Here is an 18,076-nt window from a genome sequence, read left to right on the forward strand (position 1 = left end):
GTATATTGGCTTTTAGAGGCCCACTACTACTGAGTGCGGGCAGTGTACCATGTAGAACATGAGACATGTGACACCCATACTGCAGTGAACCGTGATTGCACTTGCATTTTTCTCCCTCGACAGATCGCCACACGTGTACTTAACATATCAGAGAGCTTTTTAGTGTACTTCTAATTGGAAAGGTGTCATATGCCCCTGCAAAGTTTGCCTGCTGCTTATTACTTTCGTGTGTATGTATCTACATGTTTAATGTCTGATAGACAGTCTCAAGGAGCTGAGTGACCCACTTTCATAATTGTGAAGTCAAGCAATGCTGGACTGTGACCATTGCAGTGAGACTCAAACCCAAGGGACAATAGCAAAAAGGACGATAGTCCCTAGACAGGCTTTTACCGTCTCTTCACACATTTAAATACACACACACACACGCTCTCACTCACAGGGTCAAGACAATCATCTATAATTGGAGTAAGTACCATAATGGCTGTCCCTTTCCCCCCAGGATACTCATACCCCTCTCCACGGTCCCTAACAGGGATTTCACCCAGGTGCATTAGCTGGACCAGTGTGATGCATGTAATGGTGGTAAAAGCACTGCTCTCCTGAGGCCGTTTTTTCAAGTTATCTACCAAGATTTTGCTAATCGGGTAGGATTAAATATAAAAATAGATTGGCTGGAACGTAGCGCTTATCGATTTGAATGGGGACTTGTGATTAATTCATTTTCCGTATAGGCGTAATTGAGGTGGATAACCTTGAACAAACTGCCCCAAGCAACACGAACTTCAGGGATGGAAGGGAGGCGTGTCCCGTCTCTAAAAGCGGCGTCTTGTCTTTGCAGGTCGCATCCGGGCCAGTGGCGGCCAGGGTCGGCGGACCAGGGAGTTTGGCCCCTCCTCCGCCCCCCCCCACCTCCGCCCCCACCCGGCGGGTGCCCTCCACCTCCTCCCCCGCCTCCGCCCCCTCCTGGGCATGCCTCATTGCTGCCACCACCCCCGCCACCTCCAGGTGGAGGGCCACCCCCACCTCCCCCTCCACCTGGGTGTGGACCACCACCACCTCCGCCCTTCCCCGGGGCACCGGGCATCCCTCCACCTCCTATGATGGCCCCGCCAGTCATCAAGCTGCCTTATGGACTGGAGCCCAAGAAGACTTACAAACCAGAGGTCGTCATGAAGAGGGTCAACTGGTCTAAGGTATAGTAGCGTCATATACTGTCTACACTTCTACTGTTGTTTAGACTGAAACCCAAATGAGCAAATCAAGCGCACCCTTATGAATTGTACCCATGGACGTGTGCAGGCACTGCATAAGAATTGGGATTCTTTTTGTTGGGGGGTTTCGTGTGTGCACAGTGTGTCACAGTGTGCCGTTTGGAATTGTACACCCAAATTACAGGTCTACAAACCAAGAGATTGGGTCCTATTCATACTACTGTATGGTCTGCCTATTCAGGCAAGCGATCTGTCACAGAGCCCTCCGCACTGTGCAGGGCACCCATTCCAAGCGATCCTTGCCTAAACTGTTTCTTTCACTCCAGTGTCCTTGCGTTCTTAACCTGATCGAATGAAGACAGTGTTGTGTGATATTCCAACACATTTGAAAACAATTTCAGCAGAGGCTGTTCACTTCCTGTGTGCTTTGTTCTTCTCCAAGTTAATTTGTCTATTGCCTGAGGAAATCTCGGAGATGCAAATGGCATTCATTTGGTGGTTCTTGAATCTTGCTTTTTAATAGTGAATTATTGACAGCCAAATGGAAATACTTTTTACTCCCTCTTTTGAATCGTTTTATCTGTTAATTTGCATAGCAAGGTGAAAAGGTCTGCCTTAATGTGTGATGTTTATCAATGTTTTTCTTTTCACACAATGAATCATGTTTCCAGCTCTTAACCCCAAGGATTTCTTGTCGACATGGATCTTGGTATGTTCGGCCCATATCACTGAACATTATGTTCTCAATGAAGCCATTCAGCATTACTGCAAGCATAGTGTAATGGGTACTCTTGTCATTGGTATGGGCTGGGTAGTTCGAAAGAGACATAACAGCAACATAGACCTGGTAAAGGTTAAAGGAAATCTTGTGGAATTTTTTGTCTTCTGAAATCTTTTTCCAGCAAGACAGTCACACTCATTTTACGCTAACGATGCTCTAAAATGGCTTTCCATAATATATTTTGAGTGCTTCTGAGTGGTCCATTTGTTCCTGATTTAAACTCACTTGACAATATGAGATGGGATTAGAATTTTGCTGTCAGTGCAGTTTTGATCACAAAACATATTGCGATACACACATACATATTGTTATTCAAATTGTATTTATACATTTTTAATAAAAAATGGGTTTCTCTAGAGAAATAGGAAATATGTGTAGAGCGTTGGGAACATTTGTAGTTTGAACCTTCCACAGTGTTTTTGTAATATCAATGGACATGTATAAATATAGGAACATTAATAGTTTTTCTAGACTTTTTATTTATTTGGGATTCTATTAAAATATTTCTTTTGTTTTATTAATACCTTTATAACATATAAAATCTCACCTTGCCATGCTATTATTTTTTTCCACATTGCTGAACAAATTGTAGTTTTGTAAGCTTCACTTTACAAAATGTCTTTAGGAAATGTAACGAAATTACATTGATTTAATAATGGACTACTCTGAGCATGTACCAGTACTTGGTGGCTCAGCTAACTGTTAACTAATGCTTTCTTATAGCCATCAGTAAGCATGCTGCCCCTCTACTAGCGCTATTTAGTATCAAACTGTTCAGCAGTGCTCTCCATAAAATTGCTGTTTTTTATATCATTATAGGTTGGGGACGTTTCAGATATGGACTTGTTGGCCAATCAAGGACAGTCCAATGTCTGTTAACCCTTCTCTATTTATTTTTTTTATTAGATTTTAGGGTAGTAGTCCTGTTGCATATCAAGACATAATGTTTCAACACTGGGTTGAACATTAGACTCCAAAACACCAAATGTTCTCTTAATTTAAGGATTAAAATAGGATCTCTATTAGCCACTGCCAAAAACAGCACTTTTCCTGGGGTTCACACAAAACAGAACAATATTTTGTCATTAAACAAATAAACACTAAAAATATAACATGATATTCATATTCTTTCAGTACAGTTCATTTTGAGCTTTTTGGAGAAGAGAGGCACTGTGGTACAATGTTTTTTTGTATTTTAGCTAAACTTTCTCTCTGCCTGAGTAACCTCTTGTGGTAGAGCATTCCACAAGGACATGGTGCTATACATAACTGACTGATGCATTAAATCTGTTTTGGTACATTGAAGAAACCCATAGTGGCGTGTCTGATAGGGTATGTATGTCTGGTTTTTAATGATGCCTTGCACATGTTCAAGACCCGCAGTAACAGAGGCAACAAAGCAACCCCACAGCACTATCCAAACTATCCCATCTTTGATTTTCAGCAATAGTGTTATTTTAAATGAATGCTTAATTTTGTTGAAATTACATAGCCCTGATCTGTACTCTTGGCCTTGAATGTGTGCTAGACATGATCAAATCAGCTGATAATCATGTAGTTTTTGCTGGACCACGTAAGCGGACCTGACCAAGAAAAGTGATTTTTTTTAGAATGTCTGAGTGTGGTGAGTGACTAACTGACCCCTTGTTAAATAGCGTAGTGGTTAGAGAAGCTGACTGTGATGTAGGCGACCAGTGTTCGATCCTCGCCGCAGACAAAACAAATGATTCATTAGGATTTGTTCAGGAAAAACAAAAACTATGGTGGCTACAAGCTTCAGTAGCTATGTTACAGTAAGTCTAATATAAAATTGTTTGTGTTTATATTGCAACTATTTCTGCTGGATTTTTGAAGTACGCATCCGTGCATGCTTTTTGGGGTAATATGGACCACAGCCCCTTGCGCAGTAACAGAGGAGGGGTTTCCAAAATTATCTTGTCTTGAGGAAAAAGTCACTTATAGTCACCTGTATTCATACAAACCCGATTCCAAAAAAGTTGGGACACTGCAAAAATTGTGAGTAAAAAAGGAATTGAATAATTTATAAATCTCATAAACTTATATTTAATTCACAATAGAATATAGATAACATATCGAATGTTGAAAGTGAGACATTTTGTAATGTCATGCCAAATATTTGCTCATTTTGGATTTCATGAGAGCTACACATTCCAAAAAAGTTGGGACAGGTAGCAATAAGAGGCCGGAAAAGTTAAATGTACAGATAAGGAAAAGCTGGAGGACCAATTTGCAACTTATTATGTCAATTGGCAACATGATTGGGTATAAAAAGTGCCTTTCAGAGTGGCAGTGTCTCTCAGAAGTCAAGATGGGCAGAGGATCACCAATTCCCCCAATGCTGCGTTGAAAATAGTGGAGCAATATCAGAAAGGAGTTTCTCAGAGAAAAATTGCAAAGAGTTTGAAGTTATCATCATCTAAAGTGCATAATATCATCCAAAGATTCAGAGAATCTGGAACAATCTCTGTGCGTAAGGGTCCAGGCCGGAAAACCATACTGGATGCCCGTGATCTTCGGGCCCTCAGATGGCACTGCATCACATACAGGAGTGATACTGTAATGGAATTCACAACATGGGCTCAGGAATACTTCCAGAAAACATTGTCCATGAACACAATCCACCGTGCCATTCGCCGTTGCCGGCTAAAACTCTATAGGTCAAAAAAGAAGCCGGATCATTTAAAATGGACTGTGGCAAAGTGGAAAAGTGTTCTGTGGTCAGACAAATCAAAATTTGAAGTTCATTTAGGAAAACTGGGACGCCACGTCATCCGGACTAAAGAGGACTAAGACAACCCAAGTTGTTATCAGCGCTCAGTTCAGAAGCCCGCATCTCTGATGGTATAGGGTTGCATGAGTGCGTGTGGCATGGGCAACCTACACATCTGGAAATGCTGTCAATGCTGACAGTTATATCCAAGTTCTAGAAGAACATATGCTCCCATCCAGACGTCGTCTCTTTCGGGGAAGACCTTGCATTTTCCAACATGACAATGCCAGACCACATACTGCATCAATTACAATGTCATGGCTGCATAGAAGAAGGATCCGGGTACTGAAATGGCCAGCCTGCAATCCAGATCTTTGTATTCTGAATAAAATATTGATATTTGAAACTTCCACATGATTGAATTCTGTTTTTATTCACAATTGTACAGTGTCCCAACTTTTTTGGAATCGGGTTTGTAGTTATTGTATAAATGTGCAGAAAACACCTCAAACATTTTTGCGGTTTGCTGGCAAATAGTGGGCTGAATTGATGTAAGGTGCAGCAGTCACATTGAAGGCTACAAGAATCATTTGTCTGCAGTTATGTTGGCCAAAGGCCAAACAAGTATATACTTGCTCCGGAGTGTATGTTTTTGCCAATTTGCTAATCTAAGTATACAAAAATAAAATTGATTCTGTAATGTTGACTCTATATAGCATCAACTATACATTTTATGTGTTCATAGGTATATGCATGTGTGTATATTCAGTACATATGTCAACACACATGGGATTGTGTAGAAACCAAAAGAATGTTAAAAAGCTCAAAATATATTGTGGATTCTGATGACAGCTTAGAACATTCTTGGCATTCTCTGAGCCATAAGGTAGTCACCTGTAATGTTTTCCAAAACTCCTAAAGGACTTCACTATTGTTTTACAATGTGGAAAATAGTAAAATTAAGAGTTAGTAAAGAAATTCACTTGATTGCAGGGGCGCCGCCAGAGATTTTGGGCCCCCTGAAAATGTCACATCAGGCCCCATCCAGATGCGCCGGGGGTTGGGGGGGGGATTATCATGATGCATACAGTGGTGTGGGAGCCAAAGCACCTTTTGAGGTGTGCAGTTCTTTGATATTGGTTGAGTGCACAGGGAATCGTATCCCCGCCGTATACACTAAACATTGGGTATTCATTGTTGTCCAATTATTTTTATCGTAATTTCTGTCATTTTTTATAATGGTAGGAGACTCTTTGATTGATGTACATTGTATCGTAATGGGATGTATTGTCATTGTTTGTCTTTCTTATTTGGTTACCGTCACTTTAAGACAGGTCATGATTTAAGACTGTGTTCTGCTGTAACGAAGTGTGTGTTTCCGGGGTTTTAGACGGCGGAGCAAAATAGTTTTCTATATGTAGTTGCATAAGTTATATGTAGGAATTACTTTGTCTAAGATTTCTTTAATGTACTCCGTTAACTGTGAAGCAAACGGAATAAACACAATACATTTTATTCTTCGTAACTATGTAGAGTCTCGTGGAAGCCTTTTCTTTATATTAGCATGCACATGCAACCATCAAAGCCGAAGGCACCATGAGCTCTTATAAGTGGAATTTACTGTTTGATGGAAGACTTGTACCCTCTATAAGAAATATGCTAAAGGCCATCTGTAACAGTTTCAATGTTTTTGCTGGAAAAATCATTAATGAATCACTTAATATAAATACTTAAATGTACATTAAATTCTTAAATTAAATAAATTAACATTATCATCTATATAATGATATAGAAGGATTGAATTCCTATTGAAAATTATAAATATTTAAAAAAAATTCATCAATTTATTTATTTTTAATCCCAGGGACCCCCTTTTTTCTGTGAATATATTAAGTAACCAATGTTAGGGGTGCAACAGTAGCCTATTTACAGTGCCTTGCGAAAGTATTCAGCCCCCTTGAACTTTTCGGCCTTTTGCCACATTTCAGGCCTCAAACATAAAGATATAAAACTGTAATTTTTGTGAAGAATCAACAACAAGTGGGACACAATCATGAAGTGGAACGAAATTCACTTGGATATTTCAAACCTTTTTAACAAATAAAAAATGGAAAAAATGGGCGTGCAAAATTATTCAGCCCCTTTACTTTCAGTGCAGCAAACTCTCTCCAGAAGTTCCATGAGGATCTCTGAATGATCCAATGTTGACCTAAATGACTAATGATGATAAATAGAATCCACCTGTGTGTAATCAAGTCTCCGTATAAATGCACCTGCTCTGTGATAGTCTCAGAGGTCCGTTTAAAGCGCAGAGAGCATCATGAAGAACAGGGAACACACCAGGTCCGAGAGACTGTTGTCGAGAAGTTTAAAGCCGCATTTGGATTCAAAAAGATTTCCCAAGCCTTGAACATCCCAAGGAGCACTGTGCATGCGATAATATTGAAATGGAAGGAGTATCAGACCACTGCAAATCTACGAAGGCCCGGCCGTCCCTCTAAACTTTCAGCTCATACAAGGAGAAGACTGATCAGAGATGCAGCCAAGAGGCCCATGATCACTCTGGATGAATTGCAGAGATCTACAGCTGAGGTGGGAGACTCTGTCCATAGGACAACAATCAGTCGTATACTGCACAAATCTGGCCTTTATGGAAGAGTGGCAAGAAAAAAGCAATTTCTTAAAGATATCCATAAAAAGTGTTGTTTAAAGTTTGCCACAAGCCACCTGGGAGACACACCAAACATGTAGAAGAAGGTGCTCTGGTCAGATGAAACCAAAATCGAACTTTTTGGCAACAATGCAAAACGTAATGTTTGGCGTAAAAGCAACACAGCTCATCACCCTGAACACACCATCCCCACTGTCAAACATGGTGGTGACAGCATCATGGTTTGGGCCTGCTTTTCTTCAGCAGGGACAGGGAAGATGGTGAAAATCGATGGGAAGATGGATGGAGCCAAATACAGGACCATTCTGGAAGAAAACCTGATGGAGTCTGCAAAAGACCTGAGACTGGGATGGAGATTTGTCTTCCAACAAGACAATGATCCAAAACATAAAGCAAAATCTACAATGGAATGGTTCACAAATAAACATATCCAGGTGTTAGAATGGCCAAGTCAAAGTCCAGACCTGAATCCAATCGAGAATCTGTGGAAAGAACTGAAAACTGCTGTTCACAAACGCTCTCCATCCAACCTCACTGAGCTCGAGCTGTTTTGCAAGGAGGAATGGGCAAAGATTTCAGTCTCTCGATGTGCAAAACTGATAGAGACATACCCCAAGTGACTTACAGCTGTAATTGCAGCAAGAGGTGGCGCTACAAAGTATTAACTTAAGGGGGCTGAATAATTTTGTACGCCCAATTTTTCTGTTTTTTATTTGTTAAAAAGGTTTGAAATATCCAATATATTTTGTTCCACTTCATGATTGTGTCCCACTTGTTGTTGATTCTTCACAAAAAGCCTGAAGCCTGAAATGTGGCAAAAGGTCGAAAAGTTCAAGGGGGCCGAATACTTTCGCAAGGCACTGTAACTATGGACTAAGCTAACGTGTTAATTTCCACCACTCACAGACTACACCCACCTTCCTTTTTGAAGAATTGGGTAACATACTGTCACCCTTTCTTTTTTCTCTTCTATCTTTTCTTTTCGTTTTCGGGTAAAAAGATATTTCTTTATTAAGCAGAGACATCCTTGATGCTCCACCGGCACTCCTCACTTGAAATTCAGTGTTAGCACGTACTGTTGGCACCTGGTTTGGAGACAGGACTGAACCATGTGGAGGGCGGTGTGTGCAATCCACAATACAGAGGCTCTCTGGATGTTTTGTTTTCACCAAAAACAAGAAAATAGAGTAGGTGGATGGGTTATTAATTCAATGTTTTAATTTATAATTTCATGTTTTTATTATCAAAATATTTTTTACCTCATGTTCTAATATTTTTTTTTATTTTCTTAAAATCGTCCTAACTTCCCACCCTGATGACATTTTTGACTTGTACTGTATATGTTAAATATTCCAGCTCTCTAGATCACCCAGCAGCAATGTCAATTAATGCAGGTTCTCCAAATGTGTTGTTCCTTGTAGTGCAATGGGACAGAACCCAATGTAAAGGAAATGGTGGGCATTAATTATAGAAGTATTTCAAATGTCTTGGAGACAGGTTTGGGTTGCTACTTTTTCAGCTCATATGCAGATTCCGCAGGTGTGCCTAGTCACATTCTGTCATATGATCAGTCATATCATTATGACATTATACTGCTGACCGAGATGGCAACTCCTTTGTGGCTGCAGTAGAAAAACAATACAAAAGTAAGCCACTTTTGATTATCATTAGTGTGTTGCCATCTCGGTCAACATTATATATTCATTATCATTGGTGTGTGTTCTAAAGGCAGTTGTGTGTGCGTGTGTCCGCTTTGGCACATTTGTCTCCATCCCAGCGACGAGTGAATGTGCATCTTGCGTTAACCTTGCTACGCAGGCGCTAGGGTTGGGAGATGCAAATGAAATGGCTAGATTGCACTCAAATTAAGGCATTCAGAGCCACCTGAGCAAAAGCAATCTGTGTCTCTTGAGTCGATTAACTAGGACCTGAGTCATCTGTCTTTTCTGTTAGGAGCAGATGGAGCCATGGAAGTGCCAAGCACTGCTGTGGCCTGGGCTTTAAAAAGAAACAGGAGAATGGAGACATGCAAGAAGATTATCAGCATGCTCCTCGTTCCTAAGACCACCCCATAACCACTGAAGTGCTGTAGTTACATTCAAATACACACATTTACAGGCTTTAAAAAGATACCACAGGAAAGAGAGACCGAAGAGTTTGCCTTCAGGACCCCTTTAAACCACATGACCGCTAGTTTCCTGGGTTGTTACTACATATGAATGCGTACAATTACTGGTTGCATGGTGAATATATACCATAAGAAGGCCTTATCTTTAAACTGATGGAACAGGTGGAATGTACAACCTAACTGTAATTACTGTACGTGTGGAGGAAAAAGAGATGAATAACTTTTGTTGCAGGATACTTCATAGAGATGGGTGGGAGTTGACAGAGGGAGAACTAGAGGGAGAGAGCAAGAGGTTAGAATTTAGAGTGAGGGTTTTGTCCGCCTTTTGCTTTTTAAAATCACTCACAGGAGACCTGCAAAAAAGAAAAGATATATCACCAGCGTGGGTAAAAGCAGCCAGAAGCAATAAAGCGAGAACAACTTTTTTCTCTTTTTTCTGCACATGTAAAGGATTTTCCCGAAACGGGACTGTAGATTGTTGCCTGGAGGTTCTGTAATGTAACTTCTCCTATAGTTAGAACACTGGGGAACAGCAACACGTTTACAGCAAAGTAAATGATTGCTCAGGCTAAGTCTAAGGCGGATTGCTACATATTCGTCTTTAGTGACCTACTATACTGGAACCCTTTATTGTCACATTGCCATTCTTAATGAGGACATTCTCCCAGTCTTCCTTCAGCAAATTAATCCATTTCACAAAGTTTATTTTAGTCAGTTTCTCTAAAGGGGCCCTGAAAGTGATTCTCCTCATACACAAAAAGTTATTTACCAACAACCTACGGGCAGGCTTAAACTAGCAACAAAGTGAACTACTTCACACTCAGGTAAAGGAGTGGTTAAATTACACAGTACCCTGCATCATTCGCTGCTGAGATGATCTGTTGATGCAGTGCAGAAGGTACAATTAGTTTGGAGAGTAGCTGGCGGGGCGGAGATATGGAGGGCATGGGGCTGGCATGTGGTTTAGCAGTGATTTGGGACATGCTGCTGTATCAAATACTCCACATTGAGTTGAGGGAGGGGGTCCAGAAGCCGTGGGTTAGAGTCAATATCTGTCATCTACTGTAAGACACGCTTAAGCAGAGGGGGACCTCTAGATTTGGCTTGTCCCTTGCTGGGTTAGACGTGCTCCGCGTCATTTCAATGCGTTTTCCCATTAGAATCAATCCAACATTTTCATGTATTTGATGTATTTGAAAAATAAATTACTTTTGACAGCACCCTTGAAGGTCCACAATTATATATGTTGGTTTTTGCAAATTTTATGAGAAGCAAACATCTCCACTATAGCACTGCTGAGCAAATAACGAAAGTGTAAGAAACAATAATTTAAAAAATATATAATGCTTGTCATTCAGTCTTTTCTGCAGTGGTAATTTTCGCTTAATTGCAAACACATTTTGCTATAATCGTGCTTCCAGGCTGTTTTCCTTGTCTTCAAACCAGTCAATTTGTTTTACAAACTATGCAGAGCTCTAATTATCTTTTCAGAGTGACACAGCTATTATTATATAGATTAGCACAATCATTCTCAGAGACCAGAAAAAAATGAGGAAGAAACAACACAACCTCTGAAATTCCTTCCTTTCCTCACCAGAAGTGCTCTCAGCTCTGTCAGTCCCTGAAACCAGGAGCTGATCTTTTAGTTTCTCTCCTATGCTACTCAGCTCCAGTTTCCTTCTTATGTTCTGTTAGGTTCAATAGGCTATTCATAGAGGAGGTCACAGTGTTAGCTTGTTTATCTTTCATCTGCAGCTAAAGATGGCAGCTGGTAGATTTGTCAAGGGCCACTAAACCTTATAGTAACCACGATGACCTGGCATGAAGAATCTCAAGTGTTTATTCGCCTTGGCCAATTAGTACCTTCTTCTGACTTAGTCGTCTAGTGTTCGGTACGCAAAGGGTTAACCGTGGAATAGCATTATTGCATGATTGCACAATGGCGTTTTGCTGTCATTTAGAATGAGTGTATTCATTTGTTTCCGGGATTGATCACAATGTAATCTAAATTGGCTTTAACAATTATTGGCAAAGGCTGTGGCATGATTGGTCCAAAAACTCAGTTGGTAACAGTCGATCCAGTTTGGGCTACCTGTGTAAGTGCAGCCTTAGAGATGTCCTACCCTTCGCTGTTTCCATCTGACATGAGCAGGGGCTCACGGCAGAACTTTGTATCGTTGCATTCACTCAATACTGTAGACCATCGTTTGCGGAGCCGATCCTCCGTTTCAGGACCTGATGTGAATCCGCTAAGCCTAGAGTAGGCCACTCTATTGCTACAAATTGGCCCTGGTGGGGGTGTGGGGAGCAGCCCAGAGTCTCCCAGCAAGCCATCGCCACAATAGCCCTCGCACTCCTTTCTATTCTCATTGGCTCCACTTTCTATTAAGTCACTCACGGCCACCATTAAAGCTCTCAATGTCAGTGAGCAACACTCAGTGTCGGGTCGTGAGTGCTCCAGGATCTTTTTTTAATACAACAAACGACTCCTGTCAAATGCCCCCCCCCCCAAGCCGCCTGCCCTCGTAACTTACGCCGTCCCGTCGGGGGGCTGATAATACAGGTTGCAATGAGAAAAAGAACACTTGTCCCTGCCCACACTGCTGCAACAGTGTGTCTCTCCTGAGTGCCACCATTATCAAATGCAGCAGCACTCGACGCAACCCTAATGGACTTCCCAAGAACATGGCGTTTTTCTAGCTGGTTGTTGTTTTGTGTGTGCTGGTGCCTTCCATCAGTATCACAGTATGGTGCCGTGACCCTTGGTCAATAAATGACCCTTTGTTATGAATGTGTGCCAACTAGATGTTTTTTTTCAACTTTTTCACTGGCATCTGTAATTAATAAAGAAATTACAATAATAAAACCAGTTTGTGGCATACATTTCAGCACAGTAAAGTCCAGTTAAATTCTCTGCACTCTACTGCAGAAGAGAATCATTTTATGGGTTGACCACTGCTTATATTCTACTCTGGAAGCAAGCTTCACCAAAATGAAAGAATGATGTGAGTCAATCTAATTGCACATTAGATGGGCACTTTATGCCAATGTCAAAATGCATGAAAAATCAAACATGCAGTTCTGATAAATGTAACTGCTGCACAGTTGAGTAAGTTAAAAATGTATATTCTATTGTAGCAGATTAACTATTGCGTAGTGACAGAAGGACAGTTCAGACGCCAAAATGCTGAAACCTCATACCTTTTATGTTTTGTCATTATATTTCATTAGAATAATGGGATCATTTTAAAACAAATATGAAAATCATGTGAGAATAGTTAGTCATATAGATATAGAATACAATGTTTGTATCCAACCCTTTCTGAGGTAGCACCTAATCAAAAGGATTTGTAATGCTTACCTGAAGCATCATCTTCAACAAGGGCTTATCACCAAATATGTCCAATATGATTATTAATCATAGTTTTATATAAAAATAAAACCTACCCGTTGTGAACATGAATTTACTTAATATGGTTATATAATTAACCCATGTATATTTATTTTTCAGTAGAGGAAAAATAGAAATTGGCATGATTGCGCAATATATGTGGGTTTTCCATAGTTGTTCTGTTTTTGGACTGGCCAGTTAGTTCATATTAACATCAAATCAAACTTCAAGAGTTACACTTATCTGATGGCTTACACTTATCTGATGGTTTGCTGGGGAAAAAAAACTATCAGTGTCTTTGTACAAGACTATGCTTTGGCACTGTCTTGTACAAAGTGTTTGTAGATGGAATGGAGTAAAAATTCCAGCTGAATAATAAGAGGAACGGTTTCAAAAGTTGTGCTTTGCTTTCCGCCAAGGAAATAAATAACCAGACTCTAACAAGGAGTATTTTAATTACTCAGCCTGCTTGCCAGTTTTATTTATATGCAGTCATAAGCAATCCACATACAATGGTGGTGATTGGGTCAATGATGCAGCGTAACCTGTACATAAATTCTTAACAGATCCAGAGTGTGTTTTTGTGTGTTGTTCTTGACACCCTCTAGCAACTGCAGGATGTGTGACAGTCGCAAGATGAAGGATAGGGCCTGGATTAACAAACTTCAGCAAACTGTGTTTGGCGCTAATGAGGAAATAGCAGTAGCCACTCTGAAGTGCAATTTTCAACACAAAGTGCAATTTCCAAAAATACACACACCCATTTGCAGTCATACACCCACACATACCCCAATTTCTAGGTAAGTGGATTTTGAAAAAGTGGCATTTGAGTAGAGTGGCAGCCAGATTGGCTGTGGAAGGAATGGCAGCCGCCGATTGGGCCTGGCGATAATGGAATCCTCTTTGTGTCGTTGCAGATAGTGCCTCAGGAAATGGCAGAGAATTGCTTCTGGATCAAAGTCAAAGAGGAGAGGTTTGAGAACGAAGACCTCCTTGCCCAGCTCTCCCACAGCTTTTCCTCCAGGACCAAAGGTAAGCAAGCCCCATCAGGCCTCATCTCTCTCCAGGCGCCTTTAACTCTCTAATCTCCCAGACACACTTCAATTGGCCACCCTGGCTCCAGGAAACCATGCAGCTTTCATCTCCTGACACCGTAGGAAACCATTTTCCTCTGTGAACTGTTAATTATTGTTACGAAGCAAAAAAGGAAAAGCGAACCTATCCATCTGTGGGCGGCTGTGTGTTGAAATCTCGATTCTCTGTGCCAATTAGAGGGTCCGCTGCAGTTGTGCTGTTTGTGTGTCAGTGTTGAGTCTGGAGTAACTGAAGTAGGGATTCTTCGTATTTGCTGAGTGGCTTTCTCTCTGCATGTGTGTCTGTGCGCACGTATTCCTATGCATACAGCGCATGGGAAAAGAGTAAAAATTTTATAGTATTTCTATATGTGTTATGTGCTTTGACACACGTGCATGGGAGCAAGCGTGAGACTGAGCGCACAGAGGACAGTCACGCTTGACTCGTCCCCTGCTTTTTCCAGTCCAGTGAATGATATGGCTTGGGGGGACCCAGTCAGGGAAGCTCTGGGAGTTGACTCTTGTCCCGTCCAGTTTCTTTTCACGAGATCCATATCCAGACTGCCTAACTTGCTGATGAATTACACAAGCAGAAAGAAAAGCGCGTGTTATTGGGTGTGTCTTAGCGTCAGGCTGGTGTGTGATTCTCCCAAGACACGGCCAGCGTTTTCCGGCTCCTTGACAAGCCTGTGTTCTGGTATTCCTGCTGTAGTGAGAGGTGGGGGTAAAGTGAAGCCCTGTCAGGCAGAGGTGGAACAGCGTCCCTTTGCTGAGTTGGCGGGTGTGATGACTACCCAGCTGCCTACACTGTTCCCCCGACACACTCTCCTCCACGTTTCTGCTCTTCCTGCTCCTTCTCTTCATCTCCCCTCTTCCTGCTCCTTCTCTTCATCTCCCCTCTTCCTTCATCCTTTACCTTCTCCTTCTTTCCCCTTTCATTTTCCTGCTGCTTCTCATCTCCCCCTTATTACTCCTTTATCCTCTCAAGTGCCTGCTCCTCCTCTTCCCCATTTCCTCCTCTCTCCCTTCTCTCTCTCTACTCTCCCCCGATGACACCGGAAGTCTTACCTCTCTGCTGCTTCATAACACACACACACACACACATACACACACACACACACACAGCAATTTAGTTTCTAAGCTTTGATGTGTTTATTTGTCACAATGCAGATGTTGGGAGTCATAATGGAAACCTGGGGGCAGATGTAGCCGGCCTTAATGAAGCGATCAGGGATGGCCTGAGAGCTACGTCACGCCGCGCTCTCTGCGGGAGTGGTGACGAGGCAGTGTCTGTTAATGCCGCCATGCAGGCCTGACACCTCGGCAAACACCCGGAAACAACCCCGGGCTTCGTGCTGAGAGAGCAGAATCGAGCGAGAGATTGAGACACTGTCTGGTTTATTGCTCTGCTGCCATGACACCTCGACTCTTCAGCTGCACCCGAAAAATAACGAGAGTGAGAGAGTCTGCGGGAGAGAGGCATTTTTGTGTTATCTGCCATTAGCTGTGTTTTTAACATGGCATCAGCGATGGGAGGTAGACATCATGAGAGTGTTACAGGCATACAAAGCAACTGTGACATTCCAGTGGAGAAACAAGCTCACTAATTAACACCAGCGATAATGAATAGTAGATTTTGTGTGTTGTTCTTCTGTTTGATGTGAAATACAATTCCTATCAGTTTTCACCTTAGACAAAAAACGAAAAAAATATATATAACTCCTTATTACATTTCTATACTGTGCTTGTACTTTATTCCATTCTTTAAAATGCCCTAGGGTCGAAGCCCTTAATCTGCAAATTTTACTGAACTTGCGTATTGTATGGAATTGTTTTTAGCATGTTCCTTTCGAGCCACAGGTTGCAGCTCCAACTGTTTGGTCCTAACTTTGAAGGAGAACAGAGGCTGCACTCACCATATTCCAGTGTTGTGTTAACTGTCGCAAAACTCTTGTTCTTTAAGCTCTTTGCGTTTAGAATATAGAACTTGTTTCCAATCAAAATCATTTTGTAGAAATTGTCACCTCCAGTGACCTTCATTTCCTGGAAATTATACTGCATTTCAAAGGCTTCCTGTTATTCTATACTTTTTTGGCTTGCATCAATCAATCAATCAAATGTATTTATAAGCAGTTGTCACAAAGTGCTTTTCCAAAACCCCCACCCTGAAACCCCAAGCAGCAGGCAACAACAGTGTAGAAGCACAGTGGTTAGGAGGGGCCGTGAGTTACATCTGTGGATTCATGGGAATCTGGCCGGGAAGCACACACATGTATAATAAAGAATAAATAATACATTTGCAAATGCAAATGGATACATTTAATACACGGTGATGTCACTGCTGTACCTTTTTCTGGGGAGAGACATTATGGTTAAGTTTCATGTAAGTTTGTATCACTCGCTTATTTTTAATAACATTATAATAATAATTACTTCTAGGCATATAAATTATATATTGGCAATACGTCTGTTTTATATTTCCTTTTAGGGTATTTATTCAAATTCAGTTGGACATATGGCAAGCCCCGTATTTCCGCTGGCATCTCTGAAAGGCATGATATAGCATGATATAGCAGATTCCTTTGGGAGGGACCTAAGCTAGATCACTATACATGTTTGCCTGCAGCGGGTTCGTTGAGCAACTTTCTCAGCTTTTTATTGCTGAAATAGAACATGATACGCTCATGAATAAAACATTGTGTTTGACATCAGGAATTCCATTCTCTTATGTTCTCCTTTTTTTCCTAGGGCAGGGTAACATGGGGAAATAACACTTGTGCATTGGTTGTAGTGACTGAATGCCCCTGACCATAATTGTTTGTATAATATGTTTTGTAGCTTCACTTTATAATGGGAAACATTTAAATGTGTGGGACCTATGGATGCCATTGATTAAGATAATGTTTTACGCTTAGTGTAATTTTTCTAAAATGACTGTTGGCCTTCGACATTCCCAGCAGCCCAGTTTAGACAGTGACATGTGATCCACAGCTTCTGATTTGGAGCATCAATAACCTATTGAAGTGGCTTCTTTATATGTTGTGTGAGGTGATATTTGAATTTCTTGTGAGAGAACAAGCAGGTAGAGACGTCTCTACCTGTTACAGTTGTTACAGGAATTAGTTTGCGAGACCCTCATATTCACACTGAATTGTAAGGACTATAAATCCTCTCAGCAAACCTGCCAAAGAAGTCCCTACCAGCAGCCAACCTAATTTGTCTGGAAAATAGCCCCCTTTATTTAACTAGTGGGGAGTTTGGCCAGCTCTCCATGTGTTGGTTTTGCTCGCCCCTTTCCTCTTTCTCCTACATCATGTATTTATAACTAATGCACACGTTGGGGGACTGCTGCTTCGTGAAGTATGAGGCAAAGCAGGTGTAAATGCATTCCCCAGGGAGCTGCTCCTCAAAAATGGTGCAAAGAGGCTGCTGTTTAACTCGCCGCTCCTCTGGAGTCACGCTTGTTACTCGCATTGTCTGAGATATTTTTTTTTTAAACCCTGCTCCATTAGAAGAGTTTTCTTAGTTTCTCCAGTGCACATTTCATTGGTAGTGCTCGCCCTCAGAAAAGAACTGAGAGTGCAGCACTGGCGGTCTCCCCCGCTGCTTCATGAGCCTGACTGTTTAATGGGTTTAACAAGAAAGGGAAATTATAATAAACAGGGATTTCCAGCTCTGCTTCCAACCTCTTAAGATTATCAGATTCCTACTGTATTTCCAATTAGGGCTACCTTGCTGCAATAACAGCCAACATCGGTTCCGCTTGAAACCAGCAGTATTGGCAAAGGGGCCTGCCGAAATCAAGCAGAGTCGCGGCATATGAGATTGCACCTTTTCACATTGTTTTAGATTTTTATTTACTCACCTATATTCTAGTGTTTTGCCTAGCTGCAGATGTAACTAATTTGTCTAATAAACACTACGGCGTTGCAAAATAGTGTGATAGTCCTCCTTCAAGATCTCGTTTACCCTGTACAAATCTCCCAATTTATTAATTAACAGTAAAGCACCCCTAGACCATCACATTGCCTCCACCATGCTTGACAGATGGCTTCAAGTTCTCCTCCATCATCTTTTAATTTGGTCT

The 18,076-nt window shown here is 41.4% G+C and overlaps 1 protein-coding gene across 1 annotated transcript in view; it reads left to right on the forward strand.

Annotated features, from left to right (window-relative positions):
• Nucleotides 1-18,076, forward strand: part of diaph2 (diaphanous-related formin 2) — a 529,613-nt gene that overhangs the window by 204,406 nt on the left and 307,131 nt on the right. Inside the window, exons 17-18 of the mRNA XM_034291816.1 lie at nt 901-1,196; nt 13,834-13,948. Of these exons, the coding sequence (XP_034147707.1) occupies nt 901-1,196; nt 13,834-13,948 (411 nt within the window). The remainder of the gene's footprint in view (nt 1-900; nt 1,197-13,833; nt 13,949-18,076) is intronic.

The sequence above is a fragment of the Esox lucius genome, chromosome 4 (assembly GCF_011004845.1).
Source record: "Esox lucius isolate fEsoLuc1 chromosome 4, fEsoLuc1.pri, whole genome shotgun sequence".
NCBI lineage: Eukaryota > Metazoa > Chordata > Actinopteri > Esociformes > Esocidae > Esox > Esox lucius.